General features: G+C 38.0%; 1 protein-coding gene across 8 annotated transcripts in view; it reads right to left on the bottom strand.

The window, feature by feature from the left end:
- LOC144313745 (MAGUK p55 subfamily member 7) overlaps positions 1 to 17981 on the bottom strand; it is a 301577-nt gene that overhangs the window by 41490 nt on the left and 242106 nt on the right. For 7 of the 8 annotated variants that reach the window (XM_077896973.1, XM_077896977.1, XM_077896979.1 and 4 more), the window contains one exon: positions 11886 to 12056. The exons of the other annotated variant lie outside the window; for it this stretch is intronic. In XM_077896973.1, the coding sequence (XP_077753099.1) occupies positions 11886 to 12056 (171 nt within the window). The remainder of the gene's footprint in view (positions 1 to 11885; positions 12057 to 17981) is intronic. 8 annotated transcript variants of the gene reach the window in all.

The raw sequence follows: 17981 nt of genomic DNA, 5'->3' as shown, positions 1-17981 counted from the left end.
AAAAAGGCTGTTTTGTAGGAAGGAGAGACAGGACATGGAGATAAAGGAATGTTAGTCCAAACTTTAAACTGACCATCAACACTGGTGGTGGTGGTACACTTCTGTCTCCACCTTCCCCTCCCCCTGTTTGTCACATCACCCATGAGGTTAATGTGGCCTCTCCTGTACCATCCTTGGTGCCTCCAGAGCCACTGGCTCCTGGTCCTCCTACCTCACTGAGAAACAAAAGGCACCCCTAGCTATTGAGCTACCTCCTTATGGGATTCAAAGCTACTTCCTTATGAGGTTCAAAGTACCCCCAAAATCAACATGAAGGGGTCCTGAGGCTCCCCTGGACATAAACTGCCCACTTCAGATTTCCCCACAGGAGGCCAATTAAAACTGATAGTGGGGGACACCTGGGTGGCTCAAAAGTTGACTGTCTTCCCTTCGGCTCAGGCATGATCCTGGAGTCCCAGGATCGAGTCCTGCATCGGGCTCCCTGCATGGAGCCTGCTTCTCCCTCTGCCTGGGTCCCTGCCTCTCTCTCTCTCTGTCTCTCTCTCTCCCTAAGTCTCTCATGAATAAACCAATAAAATCTTAAAAGGAAAAAAAAAAAAAACCTGATAGTGGGAAACAAATTGATTCGCGGACTTTTTAGTGGACCTAGATACAACATATGGCATTAAAGTTAATTCAAGATTGTCAGCCTAATTAAAATACACATGTCTTGGGCAGCCCGGGTGGCTCAGCGGTTTAGGGCCTTTAGCCCAGTGTGTGATCCTGGAGACTCAGGATTGAGTCCCACATCGGGCTCCCTGCATGGAGCCTGCTTCTCCCTCTGCCTGTGTCTCTGCCTCCTTCTCTCTCTCTCATGAATAAATAAATAAAATATTTAAAAAAATAAACATGTCTTTAGAGTTATCAGCATTAAATATAAAACTTTAATTCTACCAAGGTTTATTAAGGTTTACTAAAGTTCACGTTCTACCAACGTTTACTAAAGGTCATCTCTATCTGTCAGCAAACAGAAGACTTAATATGATAGTTAATTTGATGTGTCTCATGAGGTTTTCACAGGTAACTGTTAAGAGCAAGTAGGTTGAATAAAAAAAGAAAGGAAAGTGTGAAGCTTTCAGATTCATTGTTAACCTAAAACTTTAAAGTTTTGGTAGGTTAAATGATATATTGGTTTGAACTCACTGGATATCTATTTTCCAATAGGACAAAACACTGAAACATTAATTACTCAACATGGGTTTATCTGTTTGTGGCTTCTTATTACAAAGAAACTAAAGATAAAATTAGGGCTGCTAGTAAGCATATTTTATGCTTGGTCAAAAAAACTATATTATGGTAAAACGTTTCCAGAGATTATGAAGTACAGTCATAAATTTCCAATCTAAAAAATTCTGATGTAGTTCACAATTGCTTACTACCTAGTTTTTACTAGAAGTTAAGGTTTCTAAGCATTAATAATAAATGTAACTGAGACTGCTAGAAATAAGGGGAGTAAGTCTGTATGCAAGGAAAATAAGATGTATTTTGGTAAGAAAGGTACGAGGAATGGGAATATATTTTTGTTGAGGAAAAATAGAGTAACTTTGCTTTAAAATGTGACTGGTTAGAGAGAAGGTGGAAGGCAACATCTGAATGAAAAAGAAAGGTGTAGAAGGTTTGTGAAGGGGAATCTTTGGAAAAGCATTTATGCATGGTCAGGACTAACACTGGAATGAGTGTTTTAAAAGTACACTCATATAAGACTAAGATTTAGCTTTTCTGTCAAAAAGATAAAGTTTTCTTCGATTTTTGGTCTGCTCTTGTAAGAAGTTGTAAACAAAAGTTCTCATTTTTTTTTATCTGCTCAGAAAACCAGAGTTTCTATGTCTTGGCCTTTTAGGTCTCTGATTACTTAGGAAAGTTAAAACTTCTCAATAGTAAAGGAGCTAAGTTTTGCTACCAAATATTACCTCCTTGATTAAATAGATAATGAAATACTATTTATAATGATCTGTAATCCTATTTAGGTATGTGCTCTAAAACCTGAGGTTTTTAACAAATTTCTTCAAATTCTAAACAAAGTCTTCTTGACTAATTAGGCCTATATGTTAAGTTACGTGGTATGTTGAGTTAGATGGGAATCACTGTCAAACAAACAATGATAAACTGTCTTAGGTTACATCCTATGGGTAAATGCTATAACTGTTCTAGAAATTATATGAAATCCCTAAAGTTTTAATACATCCCGGTAAGGGGCTGGAATGGCAAAACCACTCCTCAAAAGACAGAGTGTACCCTACTCCATAGGGTTAGCTAAGGGTTATGGAAAGGTGGCCCTCCCTTCCTTATGATGGGATTGGACAATGCACTTATGACGTTATGATGGATGCCTGTATCTCCTGGGATGTCTACCACTTGCCAGTGATTCCTCATAATTGCGATATTGTTAAAGGTAGGTATTAGGCAAAGAGGTTTTCTTTATTATTTTATCAGTTAGCCATATAGCTGTCCCAGAAGCCACCTCTGTTGATGTAGAATTACAAGTAGAGGCTTTGGTCAAGCATACAGCAGCCATCTTTAATCAAACTCGGCACACAGTCACTCTCCTAAATGATGAAACCACATGAAGTCAAAAAGTCGTCCTTCAAAACCAGATGGCTCTTGGTATTTTGACTGCAGCCCAAGGAGGAATCTGTGTTCTCATTAAAGCAGAATTTTGTATATATATTCCAAACTACTCAAAGAATGTGTCTGAAGCCATGAAAGATTTAAATACATCATCATTATAGATGTCCTGGTTCTAGATCCTTTTAGCAGTCGACTAAATTCGATTCTTCCTAAATGGAAATATGCTCTGCTAAACACTGCTATACTTCTTGCCGTTTCTCTTTTTGGTTGTGGTTAGACTTTTTGTATTTGTCAAGCAGGAGCCCATGCTATTCATACCAGCATGGAGATACCTTACTGTATATTTCAGGAGAGACTCAAGAAATGAAATTCTCCCACCCTGTCAAAATCTTCCATTCCAAAATCCCTATGTCATCCCTGATCAGTAGGAAGTAGCTACAGGGCAAATGACCACTATCCCTTTTCCCTCCATAGAAATAAAATGGTATTTTGACAGTGGGGATCTGAAAGAAGACTTCGCCTCCATTTTTTTTTTTAAAGTAGGCTCCAGGCTTACTTAAGCCCCACTGTAGAGCTTGAACTCATGACTCTAAGAACAAGACTTGAGCTGAGATCAAAAGTCAGTTGTGTAACTAACTGAGCCACCTAGGTGCCCCAACTTTACCTCCATTTTGACCTATCTTTTAAACTTTTTTTCTTTTAAGATTTATTTATTTTAGAGACTGTGTGTGTGTAGAAGTGGGGGAAGGGGCAGAGGGAGAGAGAATCTCAAGTAGATTCCCTGCTGAGCCTGGAGCCAGATCCCATGATCCTGAGATAATAACCTAGCCAGAATCAAGAGTCAGATGCTTGACTGAGCCACCCAGGAGCCCCTAAACACCTCTTTTAACTCAGGCAAAAGACCTGAGGCAAAGTATCCATCATGGGAACCCAAACTGCCCCTCAAGCATTAGCGAGGGCCCTGATACCAGCAAAACCCTGCATGATTGACTCCAAGACAATGATCGACCTGCTCTTTACTGCCCACCTGCATATTCCCACTGACCTGTGTCCCACATGTCTCTTATATAAACCTAGAAGTATTTTCAGCACTTTGGAGACAGTCTTTGAGATGTTAGTTCACATCTTCCCAGTGTTGGCCTCACTGAAATAAATTCCTTTCTCTCTCTGCCTCTGGATTTTGTCAGTGGTAAGTGGCCAAGTCTGGTCTGTTTGGGACTCATAGAGCCAGGTGCTCTTGCACCCTTGGGCTCCAGTTAAAGAAGGTTTGGGGGATCCCTGGGTGGCGCAGTGGTTTAGCGCCTGCCTTTGGCCCAGGGCGCGATCCTGGAGACCCGGGATCGAATCCTATATTGGGCTCCTGGTGCATGGAGCCTGCTTCTCCCTCTGCCTATGTCTCCGCCTCTCTCTCTCTCTCTCTGTGTGTGTGTGTGTGACTATCATAAATAAATTAAAAAAAAAATAAAGAAGGTTTGGGTCTTGAAGAATTTAGGTATGAATCAGCTCCACTACTAAGTAGCTGCATGAGCTTGGGCAAAGTAACTTACTTCTCCTCTCTGTGCTTCAGTTTCTTTGGGGGGGCGGGGAGGGATAATATGAGTATGTACCTCGTACTCATGGTGAGGACTGGATGAAATAATAAGAGCATAGCCCTTAACTCAATGCCTGGCAATACATTTTGGTTACTGTTATTACACACGGAAGAGGAAGGATAGGACCCGCATGAGAAAAAGATAGACTAAAAACTCGGTTGGGACTGTTTGAAAGCCATCAGGAACTGCAGAGCATGATGAAACATTACAGTTAGATTTTACTGGTAGAGAAACATAAGTAGTAAAAAGGGGTATTTGGTTGTCATTGAAATAATACAATTAATTAACTCAAGGCTGGAAAAGTCCAAAGAGTAAGGCAACATGAGTAGGGAGAAAAGCACAGGACAAAGGAACTGGGGATCCTCACTGGCTTCACCACTGGACAGGTCAACATTTAGCATCTCCAGTTGAGGAATATCTTGAGGGCAACCCTCCTGTTGGGAGATACAGAGGAAATCTCTGAGAACCAGGCGTAAGAAACGTAAGGAATTCCAAGCAGGAGACAGAGAAAGAACAGTCGCCACAGTATGAGAGACATCACAGGGCTTTAAAAAAAAAAAAAAAAAGACTATATGTTCCTGCCAGGAATGTAAAAATATAGTGAGAAGAGCAGGCAGTAGTTTGTCAGAAAGTAAGGCCTGAGGCCCCCAGGACAGAGTCCATGTTCAATCCAGAATCAGGTGCCAGGAGCTCAAAGATCAACAGGCAAAAGGGATTTAGGGCAACTTAAAAGCATACAATTAAGCTCTTCAAAAAAAAAAAAAAAAAAATAAGCTCTTCACTGAAGATTTCAGCCAGATGAATTTTGGTTCAGTGATTGCAGACCCAGAAAACAAGCATTCATGTAACGCAGCATCCAAAATACCTGAGATCATTCTGTGACTTGGGGCTGACAAAAGAATGCTGTGATACATATTTCTAGGAGCATAATTTTACTAAAAGGTAGTCCAGATGGTCCTGTGGTATTCTGTCCTGATAACCCTTTAAAACTTAGAGATATGATAGTTAGGATCATATCACTCAACTTCAAGGAGACTGATTAAGATACACCAGTGCCAAGTGGCAAATTGTATCTGTGAGAGGAGTTGAAAGCTTTGGGGGAGTTGTAGCTCCACTCAGTGGGGTAAGCACACTATAATCTGACTCCTGCACTGATCACAATTAAAACCTCTGGACAGCACACAGCAACAACTTGAAGACTCTGAAAAGCAAACAAAAGCAGGCAGATGTAGAAGGATGTCAAACCTGGAGAGGTGATCCCCAAGGGGATGAAGTTTCCCTGTTTTTCTTTGTTCTTGGGCTTTGTCCAGAGGACGAGTCTTCATTCAGAGCTTGAAGAGGATTGTGCTAAGACCTCATAAAAATTGTGGGCTCACCCCTAAGCTGTGCAGAAGTGAGTTAAACCCAAAGAGCACAACTAAGATTTAAACCACTGTATGACTCTCTGGCTAACACAAACATCGTGTGCAAGAAAGAGACCCAAAGCAGCACAGCAAAGACCTGAAAACTGAACTGAGGCAAAGAGACTATGCCTAATCAGGTTGACAGCCTGCTAAAAAATTTAACGTTTTCCAGAGGAATATAGTAAGATCCAAAGTCTATACAAAATAATGTTGAAAATTTCTAGGATACAGAAAAAAAATTATTCAATGCACAAAGATGATGGATTCTCAAAAAAAAAAAAAAAATACAATCGATAGATGCCAACCACAAGATGAGCCTAACATTAGTATTACCCAAAATGATAAAGAAGCTATCTTAAGCTTCATGAGACAAAACTAAACACACCTGAATGTAAAAATCACATTCTTATCAGATAAACAAAAACTATGAAAACAATTGGTAATTTCACAATTGAAAAAAAAATAAAATATATGAAATCTAATGATTTGGTTTGTAGGTTACATAGCAAAACAGTGATGATGAAGGTAAGAGTCAGAGACTTGAACAGACCAAAAGAAAATGTCAATTTTGAAAAACAAAAACACTAGAAAAAAAAAATAATCAAAACTCAGGATCCTGTGAGACACTACTAAAGACTCTAACTCATGTGCTATTGCAGTCCCAAAAGTAGGGGGAAAAGAGGTTAGGGCCCAAAAATCCCCCACAAAAAACAAACAAAAAACTCAAAAAATAATGGCCCAAATTTTCCAAAATTTGGTGAAAGTCATAAATTTATAGATTTCAGATGTTCAGTAAACTCAGGCATATTAAACTCAAACTAAAGCACATATAGATACATCATAATCCAACTGCTGAAAATCAAAGATTAAAAAAAAAAACATCAGAAACAAATAATAATTACATGCAGAGGTAAAGCCAAAAAATCAGCAGTTATATTAAAGTCAAATAAGAAAAAAATAGTAGTGAAATAACCCAAAAGAAGGCAAGCAAGAAAAACAAAAAAAAAAATGAAGTAATAAACAGAAAACAAAAGTAAAATAAAAATAATAGACCTAAATTCAACCATATGAGTTTATATTAAATATAAATGGTCCAAACATACCAATTAAAGATGTAGATTATCAGACTGAATAAGTACAAGACCCAAGACTATGCTATCTGTAAAAAATGAACTCACTTTAATAATAAACACATAGATGGGTTAAAATTAAAGGACAGGAAAAGATACATCATGCAAACAATTAGCAAAGGATAACTTAAGTGGTGGCTATGTCAAATATCACACAAAGCAGATGTCAGAACAATGAATGTTACCAGGGATTAAAAAGGACATTACATAATAAGAAGGTAATTCATTAAGAAAATATAACACTTCTGAATATACATATACTTAACAGAGCTTCTAAATATCCTAAGTAAAAGCTGACGTATGTGAAAAGAGGAATAGACAAATCTACCACTATGGATAATTTAACACTCCCCTTTCAACAGTTATCAGAACAAGTAGACAAAAAATTAGGAATACGGAAGTTCTAAATAACATTATCAACCAACTTAACATATATCAAACACTCCATCAAACAACAGCAGAATACACTTTTTATAAGTGCACACACAACACTTGAGGACACGGACCAGATTTCTGGACAAAAAAAAAAAAAATCTGATAAATTGAAAAGAACTAAAATCATACAAAGCATATTATCTGATTACAATGAAATTAAACAAGAAATCAATACCAGAAAGATATCTGGATAATCCTCAAGTATTTGGAAATTAAATAACACGTTCTAAACAACTTGTGGATCAAAGAAATCACAAAGGAAATTAGGAAATACTGTGATCTGAGTGATATGTTATAAAGATACAACAGATCAAAAATGATAGGCTGCAGTGCTTAGAGGGAAATTTAAATTTAAGTTTACTAATACCTAATTTTTTTAAATAAGGGTTTCTAGTCAACAGTCTAAGATTTAACTTCATAAAACAAGAAAAAAAAGAAAACTAGGTCCAAAGTAAGCAGAGGAAGGAAATAATAACGCAAATCAACAAAATTGAGAAAAGAGGGGCATCTGGGTGGCTCGGTCAGTTGAGCATCTGCCTTTAGCTCAGGTCATGATCCCAGGGGTCTGGGATCAAGCCCCATGTCCTTCTCTCTGCTAAGCGAGAAGTCTGCTTCTCCCTCTCCCTTTGCCTGTTGCTCTGCCTGCTGGTTCTCTCTCTCTCTCTCTCTCTCATAGATAAATAAAATCTTTTTAAAAATTGAGAAAAGAAAAACAAAACATTGAGAAAAAAAGCAAAAAATTGAGAAAAGAAAAATAGAAAAGAATTTAAATGTACACGTGCTGTTATAAAAGATCAATAAATTAGAAAAAGAGTTAAGGCAGGAAGACTCTAGGAAGGCCAAAAATGATCACCACTCTTCTGTTTTTCACACTTGTGTGCAATTCCACCTCCTTGATTGTGGGAAAAACCTGTGATTTGCTTCTAACCAACAAAATATGGAATGTTCTGTTCCTTTGCCTTTTCAGGTTATACACTCTGATAAAGCTACCATGTTGCAGAGGCCCAGAGAGCAAGGAACTGAGGGTGGGTTATGAGCTCTGCCAAACCAAATGGTTTCAGGAGTAAATCCTTTATTGGTCTAGCATTCAAACTGAGATACCTACTTCTGGCCAAGTCTTGAGTATAGCCTTATGAGAGATCCTGAAGCAGAGGACAACCTAGCTAAGTCATGCTCAAACTCTCCAAATTCTGACCTGCAGATACTTTCAGATAGTAAGTATGTGCTATTTTAAGGTCACTAAGTTTGTACTAAACTGAAGCTATGTACAGATTGTGAACACTTAAACTTTGACTCCTGTAATTCCAACAAAAGAACTCCAAAAACTTGTTATACAGCAATACGTACCTGATGTAAGAGTCAAGACAAATTACCCATAATGAAAATGAAAGTGGAGACATCACTACAGACCTTACAGAGAGTTAAAGGATAATAAGGGAAAATTATAAACAACTTTATCTTATACAATTGGTAACTGAAGTGAAACAAATTCTTTCAAAGACACAAATTGCCAAATCTCATTCAAGAAGATAATCTGAATAGTTATGTGTGTGTGTGCGTGTGTATAAAGATACAAAGATGCCCTCTCTCACACATTCTCTCCTTCTTCCTTCCTTCTCTTCTCCTTCTTCATTTTTAAAAAGAAATTAAATTTGTAGTTAAAAACCTCCCCAAAAGGATGCCAGTATGGTTCTACTGTGTAATTCTACCAAACATTTTAGAGGAAAATAATACTAATTCTACAAAGGCTCTCCCAGAAAAGTGAAGAGGAGAAAACACTCCCCAACACATTTTAAGAATATGGCATTATCTTGATAAACACTAGACAAAAGCATTCTAAGAAAACTACAGAGCAGCAAACTGAATCTAATGCTATGCAAAAGAATAATACATCATGCAAAGTTCATTCAATACACAAAAATAAAATGGATGCAAGTCACCATTTCAACAGATCAAATAAGCAAAACCATATAATCATGTCAACAGATGCAGAAAAAAAATCCATTTGACAGAATTTAACATCAATTAATCAATTCATGGTAAATACTCTCAGCAAATTAATAATAGAAGGGTATTTTCTTAACCTGGTAAAGGGCAGGTTTTTTTTATTTTATTTTTTTATTTTTATTTTTATTTTTTTGGTTTTTTTTTATTTAAAAAAAAGACCCTACATCTAATATTATACTTCATGGTTAAAGACTGAGTACTTTCTGTCTCCCTAAGACTGAGAACAAAGCAAAGATGTTCTCACCAATCTCATTCATCATGATACTGGAGAGCCTACAGTGAGGAGAGAATACAAGATGAATATAAAATAAAATGCCTACAAAAAAGAAATAAAATTGTCTTTGATCACAGATAACAAGATTATCTACATAAAAAAAATTCAAGGCATCGACGAAAAAAAGATACTAAGAATTTCCTTAACGAACTGCAGGGAGAGATGATGACATCTGCATAGATGTCACTTAACAGAACTGCATGGCTGCCTTAACCTGTATGAGGTCAGCATTCCCGTATCCCCTTTTCCTTTGGAAGATTCTAGGGAGTGAATATTTCTTTTTCATAACCATCAATCATCTTTAGTTGCTTGTGACTGATTTATTTGTATTATTTCCTGCATTCCTATTCAGACCCATAGTTTATCTTATTCTATCTTTCCTTCCCCACCTTGGAGGTTAGCACCTATGGGAAGAAAAAAAAGAGCAAAGTTTATTCTACTTGCCTCCTTCACTTAGATCCCACCCCTCAGGGAAACCAAAAGTAGCACAGTCATAACAGTAACTCTTTGCCTACAGAGGAGATCTAGATTTAGGGGAAACAGGAAATTGTGTTCTCTTTGACTTTTTATCACAAGGTATGTCTCTATCTTCGAGTGAGAAGCAGACCTTGGCTGAAGAGTAAAATATGCTATGGGATAGAAGACATGCTGCTAAGATGGGTACTGGGAAGGACAATGGGGTAGAGAGGAGCAGGAGGTCCAAGTACCCCCTGTGAGACACAAAAAGATTTATTTTATTTATTTTTTTTTTATTTTTTTTTTTTAAAGATTTATTTATTTATTTATGATAGACATAGAGAGAGAGAGGGGCAGAGACACAGGAGGAGGGAGAAGCAGGCTCCATGCTGGGAGCCTGATGTGGGACTGGATCCTGGGACTCCAGGATCGCGCCCTGGGCCAAAGGCAGGCGCTAAACCTCTGAGCCACCCAGGGATCCCCCTACACAAAAAGATTTAGAACCAGGGAATGCTTATATTCTCATTAGCCTATTCTACAGGGACCGAAAGCCAAGGCACTGAAGGCTCTTACAGTAAACATAGAAATCTATGGAGAATATTCCTCCAGGAGGTGTTGGCGGGGGGGGCTTTCATATACATAGATTAGAAGGGGACACTGTTAATATGGGAAACTCTGAAGTACATGTTTTTCTAAATAATCCCAATGATGTGAGCATCTGATGACGCTAGAGATCACATCGGGTGTGGGAAACTGCATCATTTCTGTCTCATCACCACCATTCCTGTGCTGTAACCTTTCAAAGGACTCCACGTCAATAGAAGGGATGATTCTTTAGCTTTTCCACTTATTCTCATCCCCTAATGGTCATCTTCAGTTTATAAAGGAATAATCAATAAGAGACACCAAACTCCTTCATTTCTCTTTTCCTCCCCCCCCCACCCTCACCCCCAATTATCGGTTTTAATTACCTGTCACTAAATTTTTTAAAAAATGCAAACTGGGATGAGGTGAATGGAGTAACATGGAGGCTGTGACTGCGCATGTCTATGAAGTCTGGTCAGGACAGATGCTAGAACGTGAAAATGAGTCAAACCAGCCAATGTCTGTGGAAATCACTATATATATTTATTAACTACTTTAAGCAGTTTCATTAGTTAATGACTCTTCAGCTGTAAATATCCTAGTACTCTGCTGAAATAGTTTATTTCACTGAAGGCCTAAATGCCATAAGAAGCTTCTACTGTGGCTACTCCCTCAAAATGATTTAAAAGAAATTTGGGTTATATTAAAAAATATTTGTTTCAGGATCCCTGGGTGGCGCAGCGGTTTGGCGCCTGCCTTTGGCCCAGGGCGCGATCCTGGAGACCCGGGATCGAATCCCACGTCGGGCTCCCGGTGCATGGAGCCTGCTTCTCCCTCTGCCTTTGTTTCTGGCTCTCTCTGTCTCTCAGTCTTTCATGAATGAATAAATAAATAAATAAATAAATAAATAAATAAATAAATAAATCTTTAAAAAAAAATATTTGTTTCTATTATTTAGTTACCCCAATTTACTTAACTTATTGCGACGTGTTTGCTATCCCCCCTCTTTCAGAGGTCCCACTAAAATGTCAATACCATTCTTCACATATGTCTTATGTCTCATGAATGCCATATGAGTACAAAAGACTGAAAATGTCTTTCATTTCATTTGGCTTGAAATCTTCAAGCACCATGCTCTTTGAAGTTAAATTCTTACTACCTCACTTGTTTTGTTGTTGTTGTTTAAAAGATTTTATTTGTTCATTCATGAGAGATAGAGAGGCAGAGACATAGGCAGAGGGAGAAGCAGGCTCCCCACAGGGAGTCCCATGTGAGACTCGATCCCAGGATCCTTGGATCATGATCCGACTCAAAGGCAGATGCTCAACCACTAAGCCACCCAAGTGCCCCACTATCTCGCTTGTTTTGTCAAAATTAACACAAAAGACACACTTACCAACCAGGACAACAAGTCTGTATTTTTCGTTCGTTTGCCGCCGATACGGTGTCACTTCCTCATATGTGGGCACATCAGCTGTGTCATACTGATCACTCTTCTTACATTCATACATGGACTTATTTGTTTTCTTATCTTTTCTACTAAGACGAAAACTTCTCCTAAAACCAGCTACAAGAAAAAACATTTTTTTTAAAGAATGAGAACCAAAAAAAGAAACTCTCCAAGAAACAAAAATTTAAAAAATCCTCAAAGTGGGATTGGATTTTATGAAAGAGAATATTGTCACAAGTACATTTAGTAAGAGGAAATACAAAAATATTACACAATTCCATTAAAACAATCATTTTATAAGAGAATCATCAAACATTTATTTTATAGTTATAATAATATAAATTTTATTAGGTTCCAAGCCATAAAGAGTTTTTTCAGAAATCAGTGAGTAAAGAACCCACATAACAAAGCAAAATAAGCGGGAAATCATAATTTATTATGGACTGACTGAGCACAGTTGATAAACAAAAAGTTAAAAGCACTGTAAAAACATTTAAAATATAAATGACGAATTTTCTCATTCATAAATACTAGAATATTTTATAGTGCATTTTAAGCATAACCTAACAACATACCTGTGGCATAGACAAGCATCTATTGTTCAATAAAAAGGAAACTAAGTTAGGGAGAGCTCAGTGTCAAACTCGCCTATACAGCCTGTCATGAAGAGCAAGCTCTTTTATAAGACTCCAGCAGGGGTAGTAAATGACCAAGTCCAGGTTCTTTTTCTCCTATGTAAAGTGTACGGTTTTATCATTTGAAGCCTAATGAAATTTGGAAATAAAATTCATAGTCTCAATTGCTATTTTAGGGAAAGACCATAATTGATATTAGCAGATGATATGGTCTTTCCCTAAAATAACTGTAAAAGCACTTCAACAGATTTGAATGCTTAAAGAGCCTTCTCCAGCTCATGGCTACCATTTAACATATGGGTTTAAAAAGCTGAGGCAAAGGTTCTTTGTCCCAGTCAACCCCAGTTTCATTCTGCTGGCTCTTCATGTCGCTGCATTGTATGATATTTATTTCCTTTCTAGGATACTGGTGTTCATCATACACAGTATGATTTCATCCATACACACAGTATAAATTCAGTAATTTATTTGACCTAATCCTCAAAATTCAGACTTTAAGGAAAACAGTTCTGCTTATTGAAACATTATATATATTCATATATACCATATCCATGGTACAAAGAACATTTTAAGTATATAAAAATATGTTCTCTTGGAAAAGAATATTGATCAAATTTGATAAGTAGTAATTTTTAATAGAAGTATTTTACAATAAAATGCAAGAATATTAATACTGATGTATGTGAATTCTAGGGACCATAATGAAAAAGAATACTATCGCTGCATTTAAGAAATTAGAAGGATTCAAATAAAGGCCAATATTAAAAAACAATCAATGACCATGAAGTGATAGCACTCACTTTATGGATTCACAGTTTCATAAAAATCAGCCAAGATATTAAGAATGGGGTGATAAAAGATTCATCGGATAGTATATAGTGCTGTGGCCTCATTTTGAGGAGGTACTCAGATTATTTGAGAGACAGATTTACAAAGGATTTGAGCCGAGAGTTAATCACTCTAAAGCGCTCTTCTCAAAGGCAAAGAGGAAAAGGCAAACAGGACAAGGGATAAAACACTGGCTTTTCTCAGAGGAGGAGGAGATTCAGGGGAGCAAATGGAGAAATGTGCCAACTTGGCCCTAGGATGAAGAACACGTGTCAGTTCTAAAACCACCCGGGCAGGGAGAATTCAAACTACTTCTCTACAAAGGGTCATAGGAAAGCCTTTTATTATTTCTTGGTCTTTAGGATATTGGGAAAGACTCACGAGAACACAGGAAAAGGGTTCCCTGGCATGGGAGTCTTCTCAATGCCACAGCAGAAGTGGGGAGGATCCTTACAACCACTCCCAGGGCTCGAGCGCACTGCTTCTCAGACAACTTTCTCTCATCGATTTGCAGAAATGAGTTACACCATCTGACCCTGTCACCCGTGACTGCTGGCTCATTCTGGAATCCAGCTTAAGATGGCTTCTGGTTTAGCGTAGAAATTACACATTAGCTATTTTCACTCTTCAATGCTGGTATTTCATAGTGTTCTGATTTCAAGTTCCCATGGTTCTTGTCTCATGGAAGGCAATTAAAGTATAGGCAGGTAGAACTGGAAATTCCTTCACGGTTATTCCTTGTATGGAGGAGGGTTTTCCTCAAAGCACTATGGACTTACAGCCCAGGAATAAACCAAACCGGAACATAAATGCTTCATCCAAAGCAAATGAAGTCCAAAAGTGACAAATTTCTGAGCCATGAATCCCAGCTAAATCCTGGATTTCAGTGAAAGGGTTTACATTCTAATTGAATTTTTACAGTTCATGGAAGTTTTTGCTTTCATTATAAACAATAAAGAGATAGTGGGGTAAGAGTGAAGGTAATCAGATTTCTGATGTGAGCCTCTCTGGACATCAAAGATGGGGACTATGGAGCATAGGACGGTTTGGTGATATTAGTTATACTGTGCTTGGTACAGAATAGGTGCTTGATAAAAGTTTTATAAATTCAAGCAATTTAAAAAGGTAGGTGCCTGGGTGGCTCAGTAGGTTAAGCATCTGCCTTTGGCTCAGGTCATGATCCCAGGATCCTGGGATTGAGTCTGTTGGCTCCCTGCTACGTCTGCTTCTCCTTCTCTTCCTACCCCCTGCTCATGCTTGCCTTCTCTTATGCTCACTCTTTCTCTCAAAAAAATCTCTTTAGAAAAGGGCAATAACAAAACCCTACTTCATTCCTGTTTCATTTTCTTATTGTAAATTTCAACAAAGAAAACAGGCCACATTTGGTGTTTTCCATAAAAGAAAATTCTAAGAGGCAGACTTAATGACAAAACAGTGCATACACCAAGGCACAGAGCTGGAAAAAACCGTGGAGAACACTGGGCCCTCTCCATCCTTGCTCCCTGGCCACAGAGGATGCAGATGTGACTGCAGTTGCCCATGCACCATGACACGGTCCTGATCTCATTCAAGTCAGTTTTCCAGGTGGCAATGACTGAGCAACTGGAATTCCCACCCACATGTAGTGAAGTGTCCTAACCCAGTACGCTCGCTTACAAAACAGAGGAAAAATGGCAGTCAGGTCACCACACCACCTCTAGTAGCAGGAGTACCAAATGTTAAAAACTGAGGACCAGGGGCCACTGGGTGGCTCAGTCTGTTAGGCATCTGACTCTTGGTTTCAGCTCAGGTTGTGATCTCAGGGTCATCGGAGCCAGCCCTGCTTCAGGCTCTGCGTTCAGCACAGAGTCTGCCTGAGATTCTTTCCCCTTCCCTCTGCTCTTCCCGCCCCAATCATGTACTCTCTCTCTAAAATAAATATATAAAATCTTAAGAAAAAAAAATGAGGACCAGGGGTAGCTAGGTCTGACCCAGAGCAGCATCTAGATCCTGACACTTACCAGCTATAGGATTTGCCAACTTTTAGAAAACTTCTCTGTGGCTCATTTCTCAATTTTAAAATGAGGATTACAGTATCAACCTCATCAGGTTGTTAAGGATTAAATAAACAATTCATATAAAGCACTTGGCCCAGTATCGGGCATCCGGTAAATACCAACATAGATTAGGTACAGATTAGCACCTAATTGTCTCCAACTAACTATAAGTACCTGGAAGTCAGGACCATATACCTTCCTGTATTCCCAAGCACACAGTCTAGCAAGAAAGGGAAAAATAAGGGGCTTATTCATACTTTTTAATTAGCTGTTATAAATTAGCAGTATGTAAATATAAAGAGTATTTCATATTAAAATTAAAGCCAGATTTAAATGTTAAATATTAAAAATACCCTATTAAAGTAGTAAAGCATTTTAAAGAAACACAGCAGAAAAATTGAGGATGCACTATCCTTTCACTCCCCCCATCCCCCCAGATACTCTTTCTAGGGATATATGTTATTTCTGGTACAATATTTAAATTTAAAGAGTATCCTTCTCTTCTGTCTTCTTACTCTCCTGATCCACAGATACCTGTTTATGTTCCACATTTGTATCACCCATACACATAAATACACAAGATAAGCCTCCCTCACAAAAAAAATAAATTCCCAGAGGAACCAATAAATGTGCCATTTGAGGTGGTTAAGGACTCTAATTTTCAACCCTGGGTCGCATTAATGAGCGATGTGCCGGCACACGCCTTCCTGAGTCTACACTTAAAGGAGACTTAACTGTGTGTCAGGGAGAGGCAGTCCCTTCCCTCCGCTTTTATGTGGTTCTCTTCTTAAAAGGAAGATTTAAAGACATATCCTTAAACTGAAAGTAAGCAAAGGGTTCGTTCAGGTAAACGTGAATAAATAACCTAGAATTTTACTTAATCCCAGTGCATTTTCAATGCTCCAGTCTTACCAAGAGCTGGCTTTAACAAAAAAACAAAACAAAACAAAACAAAAAACAAAGAAAAAGGGAGGGAAAAAGGAACAGCAACAAGACATTTGGACTAAGGCAACAGTTTTACACGAAATATATTTTTCCTTATATTTCACATTTTTGTAATTTATAATTGGCTCAAGATTTTTACGGACAGGCTTTTCCCAGTGAGCTTCCCCACAGCTGTTAGAGATTGTGTGTTCCCAAGGAACGACGCGTTTACATGACGACCATAGGAAAGTGACTCTACAGTAAGCCTGCAGCTGCAGGTCAGCCCCCTGATCACAAGGAGACACTTATACCCAATATTTTCGAGGAGAAATAATTTATGATCACTTGTTAACTCAGCATATGATTGCAAAGCTTTATTTAAAGTATTTTTTACTATCAAAGCAAAAAGTTGCTTGTTTTTTGCTCCGTATTTCAAGATTGCAGTAAATGTCCCTGAACATACCCTTTATTCCATGTCGCTGATTATTTCACAGGGAGACGCCGCCAGAGGCTTAGATTTTGTCCAAACACTTCTCAGATCAGTGAATGCCAGTGTACATTTGCACAAGCAGAAAGCACAATGACCCCTGTTACCAGTCTCTCATAAGAAGACCTCTCACTACCTTGAAGTTTTCAGTGACTTGACAAGTGAAAAATTTTATGTCATTTCATCTTCACTGTTACTGGAGTTGACCCTTGTTTCATATTTATTACCCATCTGCATTTCTTATTACCTCTGTGATTTGCTGGTTAATGCATTTTGATCACTTTTTGATTAGGGTCTTCATAAATACATACACATACATGTGTCTTTTAAGGTCACAGCCCTTGGCCCTAATTTGTTGCCAACACTTTTAAGATTTTCAATTTTCCATTTTGAAGAAATTTAAAATGTTTATGTATCTGAGTCTGTTTCTTTTGTGATTTCTCCCACTGTTTTTTATGACTTTCCAATCCTTGAGTCTGATAAATAGTCACCTATATTTTCTTAAATTAAAAAAAATGGGTTGCACGGATTTAATTATTCTTTTTATCCCATCTGGAATTACTCAGCTGAGATCAAACTTGTGAGGTGAGGCTGTAACTTTATATTTTCATAAGTAATTAACCAGTGGTCCTAAAAATACTTCTTGAGCAATCCTTTCACTCCTTTATATTGACACATACTTTGTACTAAAGTACCAGATGGTTTATTATTATGTCATGACCCGCACCCCCCAAAAAACCCCCAAAACCCAGAAAGGTGATTCTTAGTATGAGTTTAGAGAATTCTCTTACTGATGATACCAATACTAAAAAAACAGAAGTCATGATGGTGGTACTTGATACATATTGAGAACTTACTAGGTCCAGACACCCCTCGAAGCCTTTATGTGGATTAATTCATTAATTCTCACAGCAACCCAATAAGGTAGGCAGAATGCTCCCTGGGTTTAAGTGGTTCTTCTTTTAGTAAAATAGTCAGAGAAGGACAAATACCATATGATTTCACTCATATGTGGAATTTAAGACACAAAACAGATGAACATGGAGAGGAAAAAAAGAGAGAGGCAAACCATAAAACAGACTGAAGGATAGAGAACAAACTAAGGGTTGATGGAGGGAGGTGGGGTGGGTGG

This window comes from Canis aureus, chromosome 5, assembly GCF_053574225.1.
Source record: "Canis aureus isolate CA01 chromosome 5, VMU_Caureus_v.1.0, whole genome shotgun sequence".
Lineage (NCBI taxonomy): Eukaryota > Metazoa > Chordata > Mammalia > Carnivora > Canidae > Canis > Canis aureus.
The sequence above is the reverse complement of the archived record's forward strand: the minus strand, read 5'-3'. Positions and strand labels throughout refer to the sequence as shown.